At 41.7% G+C, this 25,114-nt stretch overlaps 1 protein-coding gene across 1 annotated transcript in view; it reads right to left on the bottom strand.

Moving 5' to 3' along the window:
• Positions 1-5,993: 5,993 nt before the first annotated feature.
• The window catches only part of LOC102386454 (cytosolic phospholipase A2 epsilon), a 67,249-nt gene continuing 48,128 nt past the window's right edge, over positions 5,994-25,114 (bottom strand). Inside the window, exons 13-21 of the mRNA XM_014524902.2 lie at positions 24,338-24,474; positions 21,848-22,073; positions 20,233-20,347; positions 19,431-19,568; positions 14,812-14,919; positions 12,271-12,459; positions 9,537-9,703; positions 8,690-8,876; positions 5,994-6,724 (exon numbers count right to left, since the gene is read on the bottom strand). Of these exons, the coding sequence (XP_014380388.1) occupies positions 6,489-6,724; positions 8,690-8,876; positions 9,537-9,703; positions 12,271-12,459; positions 14,812-14,919; positions 19,431-19,568; positions 20,233-20,347; positions 21,848-22,073; positions 24,338-24,474 (1,503 nt within the window). The 3' untranslated portion in view covers positions 5,994-6,488. The remainder of the gene's footprint in view (positions 6,725-8,689; positions 8,877-9,536; positions 9,704-12,270; positions 12,460-14,811; positions 14,920-19,430; positions 19,569-20,232; positions 20,348-21,847; positions 22,074-24,337; positions 24,475-25,114) is intronic.

The following is a 25,114-nucleotide window of genomic DNA, read 5'->3' as shown; positions in this document are numbered from 1 at the left end:
CCCCCTCCCGCGCTTCACCTCACAGCCCGAATGAGCGGCTGTGAAGGGTGGCGGCTCAGTCTCGCCGAAAGCGCTTGGGACTCGGATGCACTCCAACCCGGCAGCCCTGCTGGACAAACGCGTCCCTTCTCCCCAGGGCTTTACCCACCCCTTTCTGCCCTCGCCCGGCCCTTGAGAGGATCTCCTGGGCCCCGGCTGAGAATCCCTGCTTTCAGCACAGGAGACATCGCGAGGGCCCCTAGCCAACGCCTGCAGCGACTTGGGCGCAACAGCGCTGCAAAACCTCTCCCTCCTCCTCAGCCAACCCGTCGTGTTATCCTGAACTACTCAGTTAAGCCAGTGAGTCTCAGCCGGGGATGCCAGCCAGGGCATCCTGGGGTCCCGTGCAACCTTTTGAAAGGTGTGGTGAGGTGCTCGGACAGGGGGTCTCAACACTGGCGACACGTAGGGGGTGCACGTGCACCCCCTGAGATTGGCAGTGCACCCTTCACGAAAAGCACTGTCAATGCTGCCGGCAGGCAGTTGCCACTTGCCACCCCCCCACCCCAACGCCAACACCCCCGGCAGCCCTCGATTGCCACTGGCCGCTGCCAACGCTGCCGGTGGCGTCTGCGGGTGGTCACCGACCACCAGTCAGGGCTCACCACCCCGCCGCCACCACCTCTGGGAGCTCCCCACTCGGTCCTCCCTGGCCCCTGACACCGCCGCAGCTGCCTGGGGGCTCGCATCGTTCATGGCTCTCAACCAGGGTGTCACTGGGGTGCCTTGAGAGTTGTTCACAATGGTAGCGCTGTTAGGTTTATAAACACGACTAACGAGATAAACTCGGGGATTTCAAATAGCAATCCATAGTTGTGTTCTTCCTCAGTTCTTTACCCACAAAAAAGCTCTCTCGTTTTTCTGTAGGGCAAAAAGAGCACTGGCATTTTGCAAGAGGTGTCTCAAGCATAGCCAGGGGTATCTAGAGTCTAAAAAAGGTATCTAGAGTCTAAAAAAAGCTGAGTTAAGAGATAATTAGGTGTGAGGAGGTAGAGAGCTTGGCCACTGCCTTGCCTTCACAGCCTAGCTCCTCAGCAAGGAGGGAAGCACTGTAATGAATACATTTAGTTTTTTAAATGGGATACCGCTCAGTTCAGAAAAGTTTTTGGGGGGTGCTTCAAGTCAAATGAGAGGTGTGTCTCATCTAAAAATGTGGAGAAGCACTGAGTTAAAAACTGAAGGGCAGTACTCGCTCTGAATCCTGAAGAAATCCAGATCACAGTTCACCTCTACACAGGGCAAAGATGTATAACCAATACTTGGCAGTTACTGGATCCCATCATTCTTTGGCCCCAGACTTCCAAAATACACCAACAGAATTGGCTGTACATGTTATTTCTGGTACTTGATTAGAAAAATCCAGGCTCCAATGCTCTAGTACATCTCAATGCAAGAATGACACATGTCTGTTCCTGGGTCTTTTGTAGGATCCAATCATCTTTTAAAAAAATCACAAACCTGCTTAAACAGAAACTAAGTACATCTATTTCTACTCCAGTATAAATATCTAGTTCTTGAGGTCATGGCCTATTTTACCAAGAAATAAAATATAGGATTACAACCAGCAAAATCTTACCCATTTTTCTTTAGATCCCAGCAGGCTTCTTTCTAGAAAGTCAGTAAGTGTAGCCATCCTTAAACATCCGAGAAGCGTGTATGTAATGTAGTGTTTCACTGAAGCCACAGTAAACCAGATCAGTCACTTTATTCCTTTCTAGCTATAGCCAAGTTTCATACAATACCATTGACATTTTGAAGTGGAGCTAACTGAACAATAAAATCATATATGTCATTTTAAGAGATCACCTCTTGACTGAGATTTTTAAATTTGACAGCATTTTAGACATATATTCCATTACTTTTAATATATATTTTAATGGAAGTATATCCCCCATACTGTTTAAATCTTTCAGTAATCTGGACAGAGATCTATCTAATGTAAAAGAAAAACCATGCTGTAGGTATTTAAAAATAAACCTTTGGGAGGATCTATCTAAAACAAACAGCAGGTACCTTGCTAACATCATGTGCATATTTTTATTTAAAAGGTATAGAACAAACTTTGCTTAGCATTGTCAGGAAAGAATCTGAGAGTTATGATGAATCATAAATTTTATACAAGTCAGTGATTTGCTCACAGGACTGGAAGGAACCTCAGATCCACCCTCCTGCAAGAATGCAAAGGACAGGCTTGGCCAGGAGCTGAGATGCTGATGGAGATAACTGTAGTAGAAACAGGTCTTGATCCTGGAACCTCAGCATTGGTAGGCCAGGAGCAGTATCGCCAAGTAGTATCACCTACGGGCAATGTTCTTACAAAAACAAATACAGTTTTGAGTTACAATAACAAAGCATTGTATATGAGACACCAGAAGTAACAGTGTCACTCTGTCCAGTTGTGGGCACTGCATTTTAGGAAGGCTGCAAAAAATCTGGAGTACAACAGGCAACAAAGATGATAAAGAGGTTGGAATGCAAGCTGTATGAGGAAGGTTTAATGGACTTGGTATGTTTATTTTGGAGAAAAGGAGATTAAAGGAGGTTATGGTGGCAACTTTCAAATATATGAAAGGCTGCAACAGAGGGGAAAAATAATTTTCCTTTGTCACAGGGGTCAGGTTGTGAGACAATAGGTTGAAACTGCAGCAAAACAGATTTTGATCAAATCTCTGGAAAAACTTCCAAACTGTAAGAACAGTTCACCTAGGGAAGCTGTGGAATCTTTCTCAGTGGAGCTTTTCAAGGAAAGACTGGATAGTCCTCTGAGTAGATGGTTCAGTAATATCAAATCCAGCATTTATGAAGGGGAGTGGGCTATTTGGGCTCCTTTGGATGACCCTGTAGGGCACTGATTCTATGACATGCTCTCTCAGGCAATAAATTTCACTCATGAAGCTAGAAAAATATTCACTAATTTTGAGAAAGTTGGTCATCACTCCCTGTGACTCCCTTTGAGTCTTCTGAAAGCAGCAGGATGGTTAGGCAAGCAGTTCTCCTCTTCTTCTGACTTCCTATCCAGCTGCATCTGACTTTCAGACCATGTTCAAACTTCTATGCACGTCTAAGGAGAGAAGCCCTGATTTTGAAAACATAGGAGTTCACAGGAAAAGCACTTCAGTTTTTTGCAAGCCATAGGAGACCAGCATTATCAATACAGTTAGTTGGTCTGTGGGAAGCAGGAGAGTTTTAGCAAATGCACCAAAGAATCTGTCCTGTTTATCACTAAACCTCCTAAAGACTGCTGTATATGACTTCCTGTATTGTAGAAGTGTAGAATTGCAAGAGCAGGTGTTTTTTGCAGGAGAGGAGAGGAAATGTGTATGGAATGCAGCAGGAAAATTTTGCTGCATTGAAATGAAGTTTGTAGACAATGATCTGTAGTAGCATAACTTGTGGAGGGCAAGATGGTCAACAGTCCCAGGTGCCAGTTCAGAGGGGGCACCAAAATGGCAGCCCCCAGGGAGGCAGGACCACCACTGCTGCTGCTGCATCCCCCTGTTTGGGGAGGTTACAGTGTGGTGGCAGCAGCCTGCATTCACTCCTCACACCTCCACTCGCCCCTAGTGCTGCCCAGGGTGCTAAAATTTCAAGTTACACCCTGGTGATCTGAGTCTTGATAACACAAGACTTAAAGATTAAACAAACATTACAAACTTAAACATAGTACTAAGATGGACTTCTGAAATATGGTACTGAAACTCCTATAAATTTTTATCCCAGGCAAATGCCCTGAGGAAAAAACCTTACATACCTTATCAATTTATAACAGCTGCTTAGTTTCTTTATCAGTTTCACACATACATTAAAACTAATCTAAACATACTCAATGCTGATGTTGTTTTAACAGTTTCTTTACTTTCACACAAGTTCACACAGGGTGCATGTACATATGCAGTTAATGCACAGAAAGCTTACTGTGCAGTAAAATCCTGTGCAGTAACCTTTCCGTGACAGCATGTCTACATGTGCACCCATCAGGAGCAGTTCAGGGCAGGGATACTCCTGCTCTGCTCTCCTGCCAGATGGCAGCCAGGGAGAGTTCTGGACTCCTCCAGGTGCCAGCCCAAGGCTGGCAGGGGACATCAGGGTCAGGCCTGGGCTCCAAGGCACGGGGGACAGCTGTTTCTTGGCCCCCAGCCCTGACCGGTTGATTGGGGCAGGTGTCCAGAAACAGCTGCTGAAGAGGGGACACTTTCCCAGCCCTTTGCCCTGATTGGCCACTGGGACAGCTGTCAGTGAGCCCCTGAGTGGGGATTCCCCACTCAGCCAGGGGCTGGGCGGGAGCTGTCCCACCCCTGGGGTAGCTGGGAATCCCTACCCAGCTGGGGACTTGCTACTAGCCCCCCACTCCATCCCCCGGTCCACCCACAGCGGGACAGCTCCCACCCAGCCCCTGGCTGAGTGGGGAAGCAAGAGCTTCCTGGTCCCAGAGCTGCTCAGCTCCCCACTCCTGTGAGAAGCTGGGAGCCCTGAAGCACTGGGACAGTGGGGAGCAGAGAGGGACTCTGTCCCCATGCTGCTCAGTTCCCTGCTCCCGTGGGAAGCTGTCCTGGGACCCACTCCTGGTCCCCGTGCTGATCGCCTCCTGGGGGGAGCTGCTGGGCCTCCTGCTGGTGTGTCTGATTGAGAACAAATTTAACCTGTGTCCACCCCTAGCTCTTGGAACTCACAGGCCCTACTCGCTGCCCTCTGTTTCAATCTCCTGGAGCATTTGCCCTGGACACCAACTCTGTTATGCCTCTGCCTGGAAGGACACACCTGGCAGAATCAGGATCCACTAGGGAATAGAGAATTTCAAGTTACACCCTGGTGATCTGAGTCTTGATAACACAAGACTTAAAGATTAAACAAATGTTACAAATGTAAACATGGGTCTTCAAGAACCGTACTGTGCAGTACCTACTGTACAGTTAGTTTAGTACTTGTATTTACAGGTACTAGCGAACTACACAGTAGCTGTTGTGCAAGGTTATATAATGACTCTTTACTGCACAGTAGGTTAGTCTACTGCGCATAAAGTGTCTTGTGTAGGCACACACACAGAAGATTTCATAGATTCCTACTTAGACAAATAAAATACAGAAAAGCAATCATTCTCTACTCCCTAGTGGATCCTGATTCTGCCAGGTGTGTCCTTCCAAGCAGGGGCATAACAGAGTTGGTATCCAGGGCAAATGCTCCAGGAGATTGAAACAGAGGGCAGCGAGTAGGGTCTGTGAGTTCCAAGAGCTAGGGGTGGACACAGGTTAAACTCTGAGGTTCTTGGGTCAGCCAGTTATTCAAGTAGATTAAACACAGAGCTAGTATATCTCATATCTAAATCTTATTTATCCAGATCATGTTATTAGAGCATTTACATGAAAGTACCCAAAACTTTTTGGTGACAAAAGTGTCCAAGATGAGTGTGTATGAAATACATTTTAAAAGCAATATTCTACTGTGTGCATTTTGCATATCTACATGAAAGACAGGTAAAAGGAAGACAAGGGGAGAACCAAAGTAATTTGGGTCTTTACAAGTATCTTTAGCTCTACTTTATCCAGGTTTCTAATTTTTGGTTTTAAAACTAATATTCTTGAAAGGTTATCTGGCTTCTGATCTCTGATATGTCAGCAGAATTACCTTCCACTTAGTGAATTTTTTGAGGGGGATTATCTTACTAGATATTGGCCTAAGCTGAAACCCCAAATTCAAACGCCCTAAAATACTGTGACACTGATTTATATTCAGGTCTGGTTTTGAACTCTGATGCTTGTATCATCTCCTTTTACAAATAATTTGTTAGCTGCTGTGAATATAGAGGTAACCACTGTCATTAGTTGCTCAGCTAATAGAGAAGGAAGTTGTTTTAAAAACATGATTTTTTTGGTGTGTAGAATCCAACACATAACTGCACAAAACTTCATGTTTATTTACATTAACATGAAAATATCTTAGTACATTATTTTGTTGTTATATGAAAAATGGATTTTGTTCTCCTTTACAGTTTTGAATTTATAGTCCTGGTAAGCAGATGTCCTCTCTTTATACTATATGTAGAGCAAAACATTGTTAAATTCAAGCTTCCTTGCATTTTTTTGCCAAGATATCTCAACCCTGACTTGAAAGACCACATGTAGAAGTTGTAGCATAGTTCGTTCTCAGGTCCATTCCGAATTTAGCCCCTCTGGTGAGGCTAAATGCACCATGGAAGCATATTCATTCATTAATGAGATTTATTCTTTATATTTATACCCTTTTCTGGCAGCCAGACATTACATTTTTACGATGACAGGCTGAGTTGTATTTTTAGCTGCTGCTCTTCTTACCCCCCCCACCCCCGGTGTCACTTTCTGTTCCAGTTCCTTTTCTTCAGTAACAGCAACACAAGAATATTTCCTTTGTATTCCACAGTGCTGGACAATCAGTAGAGCACCTTTCTCTGTGGTGCAACATACAGAAAAATAATCTCAGAGGAGTGATGTCTGAGATGGTGAATACTTCTTACACTTTTTTTTCTTTTCCACTGCTATATGCAAAGCATGAAGAAGTGCATCTTTGTTATTCTCAATGTTGTAGTAACTCAGGTTTGCTAGCTTGTCAAAAGTTTTCGCTGAATATTGCATATTATGTATATTATATGGACCATTGGTACTGGCAACATCAATGTCACCATCTGCCATCTCTGAGGGGCTGCGCTTCACACCTAAAGGAAAAGTAGCAATTGGGTTAATTATTGAAACCGTATTATGGTCTTGGGCCTTTGTCACTTAAGAAATTCCAGCTAATTCAGAACACTGCAGTACATCTCAACAATGCAGGCTACTTCAGGCTCATCAAACTTATCCTCTACTCTCTCTGCATAGGCTTTCTGTATAACATCAAATCAAATTCAACTACTGCTCAATGTACCAGGTTTAAGACATCTTAAAAATTCCTAAAATTCACAATAAATCTCAGGGATCAACAAATTTAGTTTTATGGTACAATGCAACTTTCTTATAATGGTTATAATGGTAAATTTTATCTGTGAAGAAGGCAAAACTTTCAGAGGCTCATGCAAGAGGGTGGAATGAATTTCCTTATGAATTAAGGACCATCACATGCCATGCATCTGTCAGCTCCAAGTGCAAGACACATTTTTTGACGTTCTCCAACATAAACAGATAGCAACATGTATATTAAACACAAGAAAACAAAACAAAAAAATGCGCCCCCCCCCCCCCCCCACCATAAACATTGTTCCATTAGGTAGAGAATAAGAAACCAAAATATTGGGTCACAGACATTAGTCATCTTGGGTAATGCACTACTGAAAAGTGTTCAGCCACTTCAATGATAAATACAGTATAAATTCTTTAAATTCTTTATAAAGACCTATAGAACAGATCTCTGTTGGCTGGTGGAAATCAGATGCCTGCTGTGGTGAGGGAGTGGAGAAGAGTGTTGGTGTCAGTGTTTGAACCTTCTACAAGACAGGACATGGGGAAACATTAACAGTGTTTTTAGATGAGGTGGGATATCAATAATCTAATGTGAAAAAGAAGATGCCTTGATGGCAGTTGGCAGAAAAAAATAGGCATTAATAGAAGAGTACTCTATAGTGCCACAGTCAAATATTTGTATTGTAAAAGAGAAAAGGGAATGTTTCAGACAGAGATATTGATCATGAGACCTCAGGTGTTTTGTGGCAAACTGCATTTATTTCTGCATTTACTTGGACTCTAGGGCACCTTGGAGAATCTATGGATGCTTCCTTTAATTAAAAAACGATTGATGTTTTCATGACAGAGAGAGAAAAATGTTTAATAATATCATTATGGCAGCCCCATATCTATTTTTCTGTTGAATCCAATGTATTTTATGCTGTTCCTAAATTTTTGGGTTTTGGTATATTGCATTTTCATAGAAATAATAACTGTGTTTTGGAAGTTTTCACAGGGGAATCCAGAGATTTTGACACCTGGGCAAGGGGCAACTGATGCTTTCAACTCCTAAAGATGTAAACTGAAGTTGCAGGGTTTAGGTGGGTACCTTTGCTAAAAATGATCATCACTGCAGTAATTAGCTATACTGACCTTTAAGCGCCCTCTGTAGATTTCAGAATCAAGAACCCACTGAAGTGAAGAGAAGCGATTCACATCTCAGAGTAATTTTTTCAGCTGGTATCGTTACATCAGCTTACACATGGATTACATTTTCAAGGTTATCTTTATAACTATAAGCCTGGAAGCATTTTTAAAGTGTACACCATAAATTCTACAGCCCTTTCTTCCATAAGAAGGTATCAGAGGTACAGCAAAAAATAGGTATACTAATTTCTGACACTGCAAACTCAAAGTATACCTAGGACCTTGTTCATTTATGATGGGTGATCCATGAAATAAAAAAGACTCAAGGAAATCCCAAATGAAGGGCACAAATGTTCAGTGTGTAACCTGGCTACATCTCTATAATGGATCTGATGTACTGGTGTCTATTAAAAAAATTGAGATTGTGGGGTCTGGAATATGTTCCAGAGTCGAGAAGACCTGATCCAATAGTGAGTAAAATCTTTTACAGATACTTGGCCAATAAAGGTTTATTGGATTGAAATAAAAAGTAGGAATTAAAAAGATGGACAGGTTATTCCTGCTGACTTCAGTTAAGTGATTGGCAGCTGTTAACTTACCAGGTGCTTTGTAGTTTCTAAAGGTGTCATTCACTAGTGGGTAGAGCAGTACTATAGGAGTTTCTAGGCCCTCTTTATCTCCAACCATGTAGAATTCCTTCAGATTTTTTGTTTCATCTTCACTTGGCACAACTTTGGGGAAAGGAATTCCTTGCTTCGAGAAGTATTTAGAGGCTTCCCTCAAAGGCTGTTACCACAGAAAGGGAAAAAAAAAGAAAAGGACCAGCTGTTTTTACTTAAAAGTCCAACTCCCACTGTCAGTGTACAGAGAGATATTTACAAGCCTGATGAAGCATTCAGGATTTTTTTTGTCTTTATCTGTGTGTCTGACTAGGACGTCAAACACTCAAACAGGACTCTTGCACTGTATGTGTAGTTTTCCTGACATAGGAGTTGGTGTGAATTAATGCGTATATAAGGAAGTCCACCTCCAAACAGGAGATGCAATTTTCAAATGCTTATAAAGTCATTAATTATAAACCTAGATTCTTCAAAAGTAGCTAAAACACCCCCCCACACAGATTTTCAGTGTCAAGTTAAAAATAGGATCTAAAAATTCTGAAATTTCTTTCACATTTAGATAATCTAAATATACCCAGATTAATTTTTGCTAAATTGCACACGCACTGAAGAAGTGAGAGAAATTTCAGGCAATCTCTATCACTACTACTTATTAGAGATGTTTATACTGGCACTGATTCATACTACTGAAAATTTATTAGTTCAAGCTGATTCCTAAGTAGATATTTCCCTCTCACTGTTTGGTAGTAGGGAGTTAATAATTCTGGCAGCTAAATCCTAAAGCACTGGTGAAAGAACATTATAGAAGAAAGTGTATAATTCCCACTTTTATCTGTGATCCTGAACTGTAGTTGAAATGCAAAATGAGGTCCACTTTTCTTTCTGTCCTCATAAGTGGTGGGTAACTGGACTCGAAGACAAATGCAGTATCTATCAGGAAGAGTTGGTCTTCTGATCCTGTCAGCTGGTTGGGGACAGAATCAAGTGCACAATCTACAAGAAAAACAGTTCTTGTCAAGAGCATATGCCAGTGCAAAAACAGGTATGCTATTCCTGTGAGGAAAGTGAAGAGTTAGAGTTTGGAAAGGGAATTTGGTTCTCCTTCAGATCCTTGACATAGAGCACATCTACACACAAGCTTTACTGCCTTAGCAGTGCTGGGGATACACCGGACCTTCATGGGTGGATCCAGGATTTTGTAATAGGGGGTGAAGGAGCAGCAACTGGCACTGAAGCAATGGGTGTATCCCTGCTCCTGGCTTCCCCTCCCCCACTGGGACAGGCAGGCCATTCTACAGGAGCATCAGCCCAGTGACTTTTTGAAAGACCCTGAATCAGATAAGAATCTCTCACACCCTGCTCTTGGCACTCCCACCCCTCTGTGCTCAGTGGTACCTCCTTTCCTCTCCCCTTCCATTCTAACCCTACTGCTCTCCACTGCCACTGTGCCCAGCTGCCCCAGGGATGGGGGAAGCTGCAGAGCTGCTCCTGGCAGGCTGGGTGGGGAGCTGGTCTCAGCTGAGGACAACAGTAGCAACAGCAGTGGCAAGCAGATTCCCTCTCCCAGAGCCTGCTCCCAAGCTGGCAGGGAACATCCAGGGAGACTGGGCAGGGAGAGGGAACCTGTTTGCTGCTGCTGCTGTTCCTGGCTGAGCCTGGCTTCCCCACAGCCCTGCCAGAGCAGTGTACAAGCAGCTCTGGAGCTCTCCACCCCTGGATCAGCCAAGGAAAGTGGGGACAGCAGCAGTGATAGGAGGTGTGGGAGACATAGGAAGGGCAGGGAGGAGATGTACCACTGAGCATAGAGGGGAAGAAGGGGGGAATTCTCACCCAGTTTGAGTATTTAAAATAAGTCCCCAGCTGCTGCTCCCATGGTGTGTTCTGAAAGAGGGGTGTGAACATGGTACTGTACCTGCTCTGGATCCACATGATACCCTTAAATTCTCTTTGCCTCTGTTTTTCATTAAAAAAATGAGAACAAAACTTCCTTATTTTGTAGGGGTAAAGATCAAAGATAATGTGATGATACTGATCTGATACTATGATAATGAGGTCATTTACATACTTAGTTACAAATCATAACATATTTTCTTACATACAGCCTGCATCTTTTTTCCCCAAAAACAGCTGCTGGAAATTTGAGTGCACATCATATGTAAGAAATATGGTAAGAACAGAGTCTGCTGCTTACTGGGCAAAACCAAAAATAGTCTGCACCGATACAAAGGGAACAGAACAATGAGCAGGCTCAACTCTCTAGCTGCTGCCATTCAGTTACTCACTACAAGGAAAGATCTTTTTGTCCTTTATTCTGCCTTTGAAAAACAAGGTGCATATCTTACTCTGGGGCTTACTGCATGTAAGGAAATATGGTATTTATGTGTATAACTGCTTCAGCTAAACATTCTATTTATGCTTTCACTGGTAGGTAACATATTATTGGCTGGGTAATATGCTAGAGCCAGTAATCTGTCTCTTACCCGTTTAAAAAAAAAGGTAAAAGACTGCTTTTTAACTACAACTGATGCATAAACACACACACATAACATGTATAGAAGAGATACTCGTGATAAATTGCAAACCAGTGTGATAAAGGAATGTATTCTGTACCCTTCAGCTGCCATGCTTGCCCTCTGGCCACTAATCCATCCCCATGGGACTTATGCTAAAATTTCAAGACCATGAGAAGCTTCAAAATGCACAGTAGTAATAGTAATACCAATAGTAATAATTCCAGTATGAGAAATGTTTTTTCTTGCTTTTCTAAACCCAGGGGTTGACACAGTAAAAATATAGAAGTTGACTGGACGTAGTTTAAATGGCTCTTCCCTCTGTATCTGCAAGTTATGGGTACCAGGAAAAAGGAAGACTTTCATAAGATTGCTAAAAAATTCTAAAAAAAGATGGTTTTGAATGTGTTTAACAAGTTTTCAGTTCACTGAAGTGGAAAGGGCCATCTAAAAATGTAGATTACAGAAATTTGATAAGTACTGCATTCCAGAACAGAACCAGTTGTAGGATAGGTTTTTTAAACAAGGGACAAAAAGAAGGTGCAACTATGGAAGACTCAGGGACTGAAACTAAACTGAAAATCAAATTTTGTTACTTTGCGGAACAGAGTCTCTGATAAGAGACCAGACTATGACTGGGGTCTGGGATAAAAAGAAAGACTATTGGAAGATCCAGAGTTGATGTTTAAGCACAGAATTCCAGAATCACAGTAAAAAGGTTTTACAGGCACTTGTTTGGGGAGCTGAGACTTCAGTCTCTTAAATGTTGTGGCAGCACTTGGCAAATCTTGATACTGCTGGAATACAGTAATGATTAACACAACTAATGCATTGTTTTCCCACTGCTGGATAACAGATCCATCCATACTCACAAAGTTAAAACCGTCATACCACATCTTGCTACCTGCAGAACTACCCTCTGAGATTCTTCACAAAGAAACTAGTGTAGACATTTAAGTAACTCCATTTACTTTCAGATCTCCTCCAAAAATGTTGAACTCCAAGCCAATATGTAAAAATACTTCTTAAAACACAATGTTATTGCCATACCTTTCCAGATAGAAAACTTATTCAGTAGGTAGTCGTCATGCATATGGAAGCCCTTTAGAAAATTGTGGATTTCTGAAATGGCAGGCCGCAACAGAACCAGATCTCGTAAAATGTTTGAAAAGCTATCTCGGGGAACAACCACACAAGTATCCAGCTCATTTGGCCTTGGAGGCAGAACAGACTCTTCCTCTGCAGAAGGAATGATATGAAAGAATTGTTATTTCGGGATTCATTGTTGGGGAATCCTGCGCCATAAGTTAGTGTAGCATACTGCAATATACCAGACCAGACCAGATGTTGGGGTTTGTTTTAACGTATTTATTTCCTTATATACAGTCTCTCTAATCTGTTTGCTTATTCTTCTAACCTTCCCCAAATCTGTCCTTCTTCTCAAAGTACTCACTGAAAGCTCTTATTCGACTGCTGGTAATTTCCTCCTCTTTATCTCTGACTTTACCCCATTTAGTACCCTGTACCAAAACCAGTTTTTCCTCCTGCACCTTTGCCATGCATCTCACTCCTGTCCTCCCTCCCTTCTTTTTGCCCTCCTGCACATGCATACACTCAGTCCATGTGCAAGGCTCATATCTTTTTCAAGCACTGCCAATTTCTTTATTCGTATTCTGACAACAACTGGAAACAACAAGTTACTGCTTGCAAATATAAGCAGGTAACCCATAAGGTTATTTGTTGCAATTCTCTTCCATCTCCATACCCTCATCTGTAGTATAGATTCAGGGGTGGATCCAGGTGGGCTGCTGTGGTGCAGCTGCACCTCTCTTGATTCTTTTTTCACCCCAAGTTTAAAAACAGCTGCCTGGTAGTGGCATCAACATTTCTATTCAGGCAGCAGTGACAGAGTCAATTGACTTCATGGCTCATTATACTCTACCTAATTCCTTCTAAGCTTTTAATTCCACGAGTATTGAAGACCCTCTCTCCATTTTAATGGTCTTAATGTTCCACTAATCAAGCTATCCTTTCTTCTGCTATCTGTTAGCTGCTTCTGGTAATGTATTTCCTATTTTACAGCTCATAGATTGTTTTTATCTCTAGGTAAAAACATTAACTCAGGCAGGGACACATTAACTCAAGTGAACATTAGCTCAGGTGTAGAAATAATTGTAAGTGGGGCATTGGCTGCATTGCCAAGATGCTCAAGAATGTTAGATTTTGTTCCATGAATCTGAAAAAGAGATGTACATTTAAGTCTGAAGACTACAGGACTAATTTCATGATTTCTAGGGTCCGAAGGGACCTAAACAGATCTTCAAGTCTGACCCCCTTCCCTGGGCAGGACCGAGTGCTGGGATCATAATACCCCAGCCAGATATCTATCCAACCTCCTCTTGAAGGCCCCCAAGGTAGGGAGAGCACCACCTCCCTTGGGAGCTGATTCCAGAACCTGGCAGCCCTAACCGTAAAGTAATGCCTCCTGACATCAAGTCTGAACCTGCTCTCAATCAATTCGTGGCTGTTAGTCCTTGTTATCCCAGGTTCTTTTAAGTCATCTAGTCAAACCCTACACACAGATGCAGGTATGCTATACCTAAATCATCCTATTTAGCTTCTCCTAAACCTCCAACGAAGGAGATTATACAACTGCTCTTGGCAGCTTATTCACTTGTTCTCCTTTATTTAAATCCTTTTTATTTACTTAGTTGAAGTGGGAAGGAGGAAGATTAAACTAAGGGTTTTCTTTTTCTGGAAACCCCTTTGGTTGTGCTTCTTAAGCAACAGAAATTATTGCTGAACTGCACACAGGACATAGCTTTCTTTTAGGGCTATGCAAAGCTTCGGGTGGTGATTTGATTCGGAGGAGATTTGACCTGATTCAGTGGCCGAATCTCCAAATCCAAATTGAATCAAGGGACCAATAAAAAGGTTCAAATCCAGAGGCGACATGTAGGGGGTAGTGGGGGATGCACATGCACCTCCTGAGAGCACTGGTGCACCCCCTGTCAGGCCACGCTCCCTGTATAGCCGGCGGGCAGGGGGCAGGCAGGAGCACCAGTGCGCCCCCTGCAAATGCTGGCCGGGGAGCAGGGCTGCCAGCAAAAGTGTCTGCACTGCTTCCAGAAGGGGCTGCAGAGCTCTGGAAGTGGCATGGCCACTTTTATGGTGAGTGAGATCGGTGCCCCTGTGGCTAGCAGGATTGGCCGCTGGGGGACCCCCACTGGCCAGCGGCATTGGCTGCCGGCCCCCCACGGGCCAGCGGCATGGGCTGCCGGGGGACTCCCCCCTGGCCAGTGGGATCGGCCACTGGGGGACTTCCCCCCCCACCCCCTCGGTGGCTGACTGGTGTCAGGGGGGAAACGTGCTCTTGCTTAACTCAAGAGGCATCAGACACCCATGTCCAAATCGATTCGAAGTAGAAAGGCCTGCTTTCTTCTGCACTATAAGCTTGGAGGAATTCACCTCCTCAATAGATCTTTAAAGTAAATTCCAAATTTTTTGCTAAGTGTGTAGCAGCAAACAGGAAAAGAAAATCAACAGGTGAAAGAAAAAGTAAAATAGCAATACAATGTAAAAATAACTGACCTATGTCAATAATTCTGTCTCTGGTCCATCTGTGCCAAAACTCTTCTGAATGGACAGATATATACCAAGCATCCAGAATATTCAAGGAAAAAACACTACTCCAGATCCCTGTGACACAAAAGAAATTTGATAGAAAGCAATATGGTAAACTGTTGAAAGAATGTTAAATGAATTTCCTTTGGTAGTATTTTTTTCATGTTTTTGCTAAATTTCCATATAAAAAGTACTTGTTCTCACACACATCTGAGTGCTAGGTTCTAGCCAGGCTCTCCACTATGGGCTTAGTCCTTGAAGTACTGAGCTCTGTCCCTGATTCTCTTTATTGCTTTAAAAAGTGCTTAAATGCAAGCATATGAATAGTCCTGTTAACTGAATGCTTCTAAAGTGTATTTATATAGTTTACATACATATACATACACACACACGTGTGCATATTTGGCTAGTTAATATGAAGAGCACTATCTACCTATAGCACTATGTGCAAGAACAGCTTATGTGGTATTTTTCATAAGTTTATAAATTCAGTATCACTGTCATGATACAAACAGCTTCTCTATTAAGCAGATCATAAGATTTTACCATTTATTTTCAAGACTTGAGTATGAAGTATGAATTCCAATTTTTTTACTTAGTTGGACTGTGTTTCTGCTAGGGATAAGCTTTGCCAATACTTTTAAAGGCATAAAAATTATGAGATTGAAAAATATAAATGTTAAGTGATTATTTGCTCTCTGATTTTTGAGTTTCTAGGATGAACTTGGGTCACATTTGCAAAATTTTCTCTGCAAGCATGGGCACTGGAAATTTATTGTTTTAAGTGACAGCCTCCCACCTATTCACATACCTCCAAGGAGCTGGGACTTTAAGACGCATACAAAAAATTATGCAATAAACCAGCACCTGTTGGCAAGCTTGTAAATACTATTTCTGAATACTATTACTATGATTACTGAACATTTTACATTACAGAAAACATTTTGGCCTGACTGCCAGTAAGAAATATCTTTCTGAACAGCTGCGAGAACACATGCCACATTATCAACTTGGAGTAACAAAGTGGGCCCACAAAAGCATTCCAGACAGTTGCTGAATGCAGCTACAGGTCAAATGACCTAAATCAGTCAGTACCCACTCTGTTCTGGGTGTTCACAGCATAAAAGCAGTTTGCTTCTCTCACTGAAAGCCTTTTCTTGTGGCTGCTGTGAAAGCTCCACACAGACAAATAGTCTTAACTGCATTACATTTCATAACAATAACCTGAAACTCCCTTTATATCAGTAGTTCTCAACCTTTTTGAAGTAATGTCATTCCTCCACTACTTTATTTAATGTGGTGGTATCCCCAGTTGAAAGCCATTGCCACGCTCAACTTATCTCGGTGTTTCCCAACTGGGTGCTGCTGCTGCAAGGTAAAATGGTCCCACACACAGGGTGTACAGCCAGCATGGAAATGGCTTCAACACATGCATGCCCTCCTGCCTCATTACGGTTCTCTGATAACATTAAAGTAGGCAGGAAAGCAAGCTTATAGTGCCACCATTCCCAATTTGACTGTGCACTGCATCTCCCAAAAACAGAGGTGCACAGGACAAGTAGAAGTATCCCATGGGTCTCAGTTTCCAGGAGGAGCATGAGGAAGAGGGGACTGGACCTGGTCAGTCTACAGCACAAGCCAGCTATTCTGTTAAAATGTAGGGTGACTGTGGGTGGATAGATGGCATTGTGTTACTGCCGTGTAAAAACCAGGGCTACATAACAGATGTGACAGAGCTACAGGAGACTGGATTAGCTTCATCCTGAAATATCTGTTTTTCTCTGACTCCCCCTGTGCGTTTCTTTAGTGTTCATTATTTTGCTGGCTGCTGTCAAAAAGGAGGGACCCCATCCTTTGAGGGGTTCACAGTATAATCCTCTTATAATTCATTTTTCTAGAGCTATTTTTCCATATCTAGGATGATCCAAATCTAGTATCTCAAAAACCTTTCAGAATGTTACCCTCAAATACCATACCCCCAAATTAGTGTTAGCATAGGAAACTGTACCTTTAAGAGGTATAGCATAAGCCAGAAGGGACTGCTGGTTGGAGTCTCATGTTGTGCATGCACTACTGATCAGTTCAAACTCAGATACCATGTCAGACTCCTTGGCTCTGAGTGATTTTTGAACATCACACATTGCCAGGAGCAGCAGCCTAGCAACATGGTCTGGCATCCAGGGCACAGGGGCAACTTCCAGTTGCAGAGTCGGGGCAACTTCCACTGGCACAATTGTAATCATGATTGGGTGACTGCCAGCTGCAGCTGTTTTTTCTCCCCCTCTCCGAGCTGGCATCTGGGGAGGTTGCCCTGGTCACCCTGCCCAAGTTATACCACTGATGAGGAGTAAAGTGAACTAACAAAATGCCGAGAGTGGGAAAATGGAGCAGTTAACCCCACCAAAGCGGAAATTTTACGGAAATTCAGAGGCTGCCTGAAGAAGGTTTATATTACATCCGTGCTTTACGCTGTATCTGCCAGGAAAAAAGATGACAGTTGGAAGGCAGCTTTATTCCTGATAGTCACTGGTTCCTAAGCACTTTATGTTCTTAATAAATTCCAGTCTACTCAAGCAAAGGACAGCTATTGAACCATGTTACAGACGTTTACAGAGTTCTACACTAAATAAAAATGAAACAAATGAAAAATGATTTTCCCATCTTTATTGTGCTGCCAAAACATAAAGGGCCTCAAAGGACTATCCTAGGAAGTACTGCCATGAAGCAGGATACCATGCTTCATAGCTCAGACAAATGCTATAGGGCCACCCACAAGACAGTAGTGGGTGTGTGCCAGAACCTTTTTGCCTTGGCCATGGTTATTCCTACAGGTAGAATGACATTTGAAGGTATCTACGTTGCCTTCATTTCAGGGTGGAGTAGGTGTACTGTATATCACTCCAGTGCTATCTAGTATGATCTTTTGACTGTACAGACATGCTCAAAACATTTTTCAAGTTAAACATAGTGGGTGCATCTACATGTGAAATTAAGGCAAAGCACTAAACTCTGGAGCTGTCTGAGGCAGAGTAAACTGCTTTGGGGTGCAACTTCTTATGTGTGTGTTTGGGACACCAGCAATTTGAGCCAGGGCAGAGCAGCCTCCCAACTGGCTGAGCTAACTAAGCACAATTTACACCTGCGGTTACTGTCTACATGTGTGTTGCAGTGCAGTAAATTGCCCTGCTGTAAGATAGTACTGTCCCCAACAGTACTATCTTATGATGGAGTTAATTAGTTTACAGTGCCCTAATACTGGTGCATGTGTAGATGGCGATGCTTTACTATGGAGCTAATTAGTCTACTCCGCACATGTAGGTGCAGCTACACATGCAATCTGCACATAGCAATAAACTCCGGTTTAGTTTGTGCCACAGTTTATTGCTCCCTGGTGCAGAATTTACATATGCACCCAGGATCGCAGTACATTGAGCAGGGCTGGAGCAGCCCCAGCTGACGGGGGACGCCCCGAAGGGTTAGCCTGCCAGTCCGGAGCTGTTCCACCCTGGCTCAGTGTGCTGTAGAGGGCCTGGCTGGGGCACAAGGGTCATGCAGTGTGGGGCTAGACAGCAGGCAGCCCTTGAACTGTAGCACCCTCAAGCCCTAGCCAGCCCCAGTCATTTTTATACGTGTGTTTTGGTACACTAAATGACTCCACCTTGTCCCAGACAGTACTATCCTGCAGTGGAGTTAATTAATTTATTGTGCCCTAATAGGGGTGCACATGCAGATGGTGATGCTTTATTGTAGAGCTAATTAGTTGACTCTGCAGTAAAGCATATGTGTCAATACACCCACTAAGTGCTAATCCTCCACATGTTGGCAGCCTCTTCTGCTTCATCTACTCTACAGCTCATTTCAAACATCATCTGGAAATATACACAGTCTGATTTCTCTCTCCTGTCTGTTTCTGTAAAAAAAATTCTTGTTATGATTTCAGTATTTATTTTCTTTAAATTTGTAAAGATCTATGGGATACCTTATGTACCAAAGCTGTTCCTCAGAACAGTTTCATATTAAATTCAGAATATTACTGCATTATACATTAATATGCATACACAATGTTATATTGCTGGATTATGCAGAGCTGTAAATCACCAGTACGTCTATTCTATGTAAGAACCTAAACTTAGAGATTTGAACTATAGAAGGAACTCATGCTTAAGTAAACTGCAATGTTATACAACATTTGTTGTTGAAATAAAGGTGTATAGTATTGCATACGTCTTGCAGTGAAATTAAATAAATCTGATGAAATAATGACAGGGAGATTTTTAAAAGCCTACAGATAGTGAGTGACCTGTTACTCATTCTAATATGTGACCATAAGCACTTTCTGAAAAATGAGATTCCATCAATTGCTGTCAACATAACAAAGTGGCTTGCTGGTCAGTGGTTTATATTACACATTGGGCACATCTTCACATGCCTGGGACTGCACATTTGGTACTGAGCAGTCATTTAGTATGTGGTTTAGCAAATACTAAATGACTGCGTAGTATTATGCAGTTCTGGTGGCACAGCAGTTATTTTTAGATGCTACGGCAATGTAGCATCAGCATTACAGTTTGTAGGAAACAAATCACCTTCTAAGAAGCAGATACGGGATTCTGGGAGCTTCTTCATCATTCTGCCCATGAAGAATTCACTTCCAAAATGCTCTGCAGGAATGAAGGCTCCATATTTTTGGAATCCAACCTCATAAGGGGTAAACTCCACCCATTCTAAAGACAGAACACAAGAGAGACTGCAGTAATCTGATCATGAGTACACAGAAAAACTGTTTTGAGACTCAGAGTTAACAATAGAATAAGACTTTTGGTTTCAGCCTCTTCATGACAAACTAGTTTACCATATTCTGTAACTGCACTTTTAGTCACTGTACATGTTACAGTGATAAGTGTGGAGAACAAATTCTCCTTTATACTAAGAGATGCACGGAACGCTCATGAGATTTCTGGCACTTCCTGTATCTGTGAGGGATGGATAATCTTGTGATAAAAGCCTCCACTGTAGTACACATTTTCCAGACAAGCTGGAAATATACAGACATACATATTTTACTCATAAAACAGTGTAAGTTCTGCTTTCAGCAACTTAATTTGAGGAATCTTGAATGAAATGAACAAATTTGCCTAATCCTAAACTGAATCATGTTTGATTTTAAGCCAAACCAGAGGCACAATAATGTGGCCAGGAACCCAGGGCACCTGCCTCTCACAAGAGCAGCAGTGGCTTCTGGTTGCTGCCACACCGCTGGTATGATGGTGCAGCTGCAGCAGCAGCCAATTTTTCTCGCCCCACCAAGTTGGTACCAGACAGCTACCCTAGTCGCCCCATCCTACTTATGGCACTGAGCCACATATAATTCTAGAACATAATTATTACCTCGAAAATCCTGATTGCTCATTTTCTCCTTCACATTGAGGCAGAGGTATATGGGCAAAGGATTCTGACCCTGATTTAATGCTTGTTGCTGATCTGTGAGTTTATGATGGTTTTCCTGTTTTAAAAAAAGATAGTAACTCAGGAAAATGTAAATAACACATGAAGCTTTGACTAAATCTGAGATAGAAACATTAAAGCAGAATGAGAGCTAGGTTCTAGCCAGGCTCTTCTCTATGGGCTTAGTCCTCAAAGTGCTGATCTCTGTCCCTCATTCTCTTTATTGTTTAAGCAAGTGCTTAAATGCAAGCATTTGAATAGTCCTGTTAATTGAATGCTTCTAAAGTGTTCAGAAATAAAACTCAGCTTTGTTTTCTTCCCTGAATGAATCTAAGATTACACTTGTGAAAAATACCATTTTTCACATTACTTATTTTAGAAAACATCAAAAAAGAAACTTAAAACACTTTGTGCAAAAGAAACATGTATGAAAATGTAGACTGTGAGCAAGTATGAGAGATTTAAATCCAGGTAGGGTAACTCTATGGCTGTAAACAGACATCTCATTTGATGTGGTCCTGATTGACTGGAGTCAAAACAAGGAGCTGCACAGCCCTTTACCCATGTAGTCCTTCCATTCTTTATTGCTGCTCGGAGGGCAGAGAGAGTGCACAGTCCAACAGGCTTGTCCTTGGAATGACTAGCAAGTAACTTGAATGAGCTGCTATTTACGTGCGTCTGTTTTGTAGGGGGGATTCTTAGCACATTTGATCTGGCATACTCTACAAGTATTTGAAGTTGCACTGAATTCAGCCTGAAGAAAGGCAGGCAGTGTTAGCAGCACTAGAATCTGTAGGATTCTGGCACAAAAGCCTTTCTCTTGGTAAATATGTGATCTATTGATACCCTACATGGTTCAATTTAGAGTGGACAGAATCTAACTCTTTCTGTTGCATTGCCTTCTAAATTCACAATTGGTTAAAGGAGTAGGTGAACAGTGCTAAGTGCCAAAGTGACAGGATAGCATGCTTATTTTGAGTCTCCTAAAAACTGCACCTGTTCCTTTCACTCCAGAGTCTAGAGGAACACTAGTGCTGCCAACACTGCCTGCCCTTCTTCAGGCTGAATTGAGTTCTGGGAACCAGAGATCTTGCTAATACACTAAGGTGCTAGACACATCTGTGTGCCCAAGCCTTCATGAAATACTTTTCTTGTGTTGCCATAGAACTCAATTGGAATTCTGAATACTTCAACCTTTCTTTTTTAAATGGATTTTGCAAAATGTGGAAATAAAGATATATTTGAAAAAATATGAGTTTTTCTGTGGACTTGAAAAAGATAGAATTTTTTAATTAAATGGTTAAGAAAAATAAAAGATTCTGTTAGTCATACAATGAAATTTCTGTTTTGTTTTCTTAGTTTGTTTTTTTTTATGTTGCCAGTTTTTATTGGTCATGTTGCTCACACTGTAAATCTTATGAGGCACAATTCATTTTTGAAAATGTAAAAATCAATCCCTTCAAAAAATTACCAGTACTGAAAACAAGTTAGGTTCTAGAAATATTCCTTGGAAAATAAAAAATTGAACTATTAGGAACAGCAACAAAACACACAGTACCCCATCATGCAATAGACCTTCAATGATAAGTCCCCACAGATCTGTAAAAGATATCTCGTATCCCTCTTGACTCCGCCGATACAGTTCTTTTAAACAGTATTTTAGACGACTAATAGAAAAGCAGGAGGTAAGCTTGTTTTTGAGAACGTGCTTTCGAGCATCCTTGAGTGTTGCTTCCATGTCCTTCTGTGACCAGTCAGGATCTTCATATAAATTTGACATGGTCCTAGAGATAGGAAATATAAGGAAAAATTGGGTTCAAAATTAGAGTTCTATGATTTACAGAGATCTGTGAATGATGCCTTGATTTGAAATTATATAGGTGGACTTGAAGTTTTCTTTGGTGGTTGAAGGAAACTCAATGAACATTTCTGGAAATTTAATCGAAAACACTGAATGTCCTATAATGGCTATTAAATGGGCCTAGAATTGCTTCATACACAGTCCCAGGCTTATCAAAGGGTTCATGAATTTCAGAAGTGTAGCTTCTAATGTATCTGGTCTCACATTTTTGCCTGAAAGGTTGAGTTGGGTTGCTTTATAGCTATTTGTATTATAACTTTTTTTGTAGGTGGACTTTTACTTAAGCTTATTTAACACTTTTTTTAATGTTCTGTTTTCAGTGGCTTAGAATAAAGGATATAATATGCTGCCAAAGGTTATCTCCAGCAGAACAGAGGGTAGAATCATGGTCTCTAATACAGCAGACCAAAGTACACTGCTTCTAAAATGAATGTCAGATCCATGTATTTGGATATGATAAATGCTGAGAGGATACATGTATATATTATTATATATCATTATGTATGCATCATGATGTAGATGTAAATCATACATTAGTATGTATCATTATGTAAATACAGAGCACCTTTAACAAAAATATAGAATTCAGGAGGCAGAATTCTTCACCCCCTACTTTGATTTTTACAGTAAATTACAGTCCTACAACTAGAAAGAGAACCTAGGGCCACATCTACATGAGACACTGACTGTGCAGTTGTTACTGTGCAGTCATTTAATACTTGTATAGACAAGTACTAAATGACTTTTCAGTAACTGGAGTTACTCGTCTAGTACGGTCACTGCATGGCTTTTAGGTGACGCTGACTGTGCAGTAGCTCCTTACTACTGTGCAGTAACATCACATCATGCTTTGTGCCATGCAATGCTACTGTACAGTAGTAATGAACTACTGAGCAGTCAGCAATGTGTGTAGATGCGGCCTAGGAATCCATTTCTGGAATTCTGCTGATGTCCAGAAAAATAAGTTGTATAATCTCTGGCAAACTGGGTGGCATTTCTGCTTATGTGCACATAGAAGATAAAAACCTACAGGAGTTTCCCCAGTGATTATGTCTGGGAGAGGAAGGATGGGAGGAATTTCCATTATTTTCCATTAATTGTATTTTAGCTAGAGATATAGCAAACCCAAATAGGAAAAAATAATAGAAAAACCTTGTCAAAGAGGTCTTTTTTTGGAAGATCACTGTGGGGTGGGTATCAACCTAAGTAGTATACTGTAGAACACTGGTGCCCAACTCATCCAGCCTTGCATGAGTGGATGAGTGGCATGGGGCTCAATGAGTAGCATGGGGATGGTCTGGGCTGGATTCAGAGCATGGAGTCTCATCACCTGGCCCACAGGACTGGAAATTGGAGGTAGCAGCCTCAATTGCTAAGACTCAAGGAGATGCAGCAACTAACACTGTCACCCCTTACCACCACCGAATTTCCAGACCTGTGGGGAGTCCTGTGGGTTGGTTGAAACAGCTCCATGGGCTAGATCTGACCCACAGGCCTTATCTTCCTCACCAGTGCTTTAAAACAGTGACTCTCAAACTTCTTCATGCAGTAAGCCAATGTAGATATAAACTCCTTGTGGACACTACCTGCCCCAATCCTGATTTTACACTTCCCACATAGCAACAACATTGCTTGGTTACACTAAAAATAACAATGAAATAGTATTAACACCACTATATGGAAACACTTTTGCTTTCATATGTGTGGTTGCTTGATTACAACATTCCATATAATATTCAAGTTGGAGGCATAGAGCACTCCAGTTATTAGCACCAAGCCTCCCTTTGTTGACTGTTGCCTTTGCTGTTGTCATCTCCCTAGTAAATTTTGTTACCCTCCCAGTGTTATATCAGTCATGGATAAATCTGTACCAAATACTGGTAATTATCTAAAAAAGGAAACATGAAAAAGCCACCTCAGATGGCCCAAACTCCTTGTTGACTGTACTTTTGTTGGTCACAAAGGCTTCTGGAACACACAAACAGTAGCAGTTTCTGATTTTCCATATGCAGATAATATTCATTAGACATTTTAACTAGGCTACAAACTCACGCATAACTACTTAAATGAACACAAATGAACAGTTCACTATAGTAAAGATTTTATGTTTTTTTAAATTCATTTCATAGTAACAAAAAATTACTACAAAAAAATTTCAGATGAAAGCTTTGTTCACTTCAGCCTTACCATGTTGTGCCAGACAAACCAGTGATGTATGAAATGCAGTCCAAGACACCCAATTTCTGCAGACACAACAGGTGAGCATACATCGCTGTTAGTGCTCTTGTCCCACCACCTGTTGTCATGACTGCTACCACTGGCACCTGCAAGAGGCAAAAAGACCCATTAATGAAAACCTCTGTAATAGGGATTAGAAAATGATAAATCTATGTTCGGTAAGTGGTTAAAACCAGGAAGCATGGATATTATATGAAGTTCAGTTATTGATGAAAAGTTAAAATTATGTAACACCACTTTGGAAGCAGAGACATTGGGCTAGATCCTATTTCAATTCATGTACCTAAACACCACTTGCATACTGCAAAACAGCATTTTTTGGCACTTATGAACAGTTTAGGTTTTAGTATAGCTATGCTCACCGTGCCAACCAAGTCCCAAAAGTTTAGTTGTAGAAAAAACACAAGTGAGAGAAGGGAGCAGAAGAAGAAGCCCTCATTTCTTTAATCATAGTGGTTAGGAGACTTCCCCAGGGAACAGGAGACTTAGGTTCTAAGTCCTTCTCACCCAAAAAGGGTTCAAATCTTTCATATTCCACTTCACAGCAAAGTGCTTTAACCATCAGGCCATGGCCTAAGCACTGTCCGGAACTGTTTCTAGCCCTCCCCTTAAAGTTGACTTCCTGCACTGTACCTTTAATAGTCATTGGATAAAATGGATAAGCAAATTTAGGATAGTTTCTGCCTCATTGGGAGCAGAGGCCCCAGCAAGAACCTGATGTCCATC

Source organism: Alligator sinensis, unplaced genomic scaffold, assembly GCF_000455745.1.
Source record: "Alligator sinensis unplaced genomic scaffold, ASM45574v1 scaffold314_1, whole genome shotgun sequence".
Taxonomy (NCBI): Eukaryota; Metazoa; Chordata; order Crocodylia; family Alligatoridae; genus Alligator; species Alligator sinensis.
This window is presented reverse-complemented; position numbering and strand designations above follow the sequence as displayed.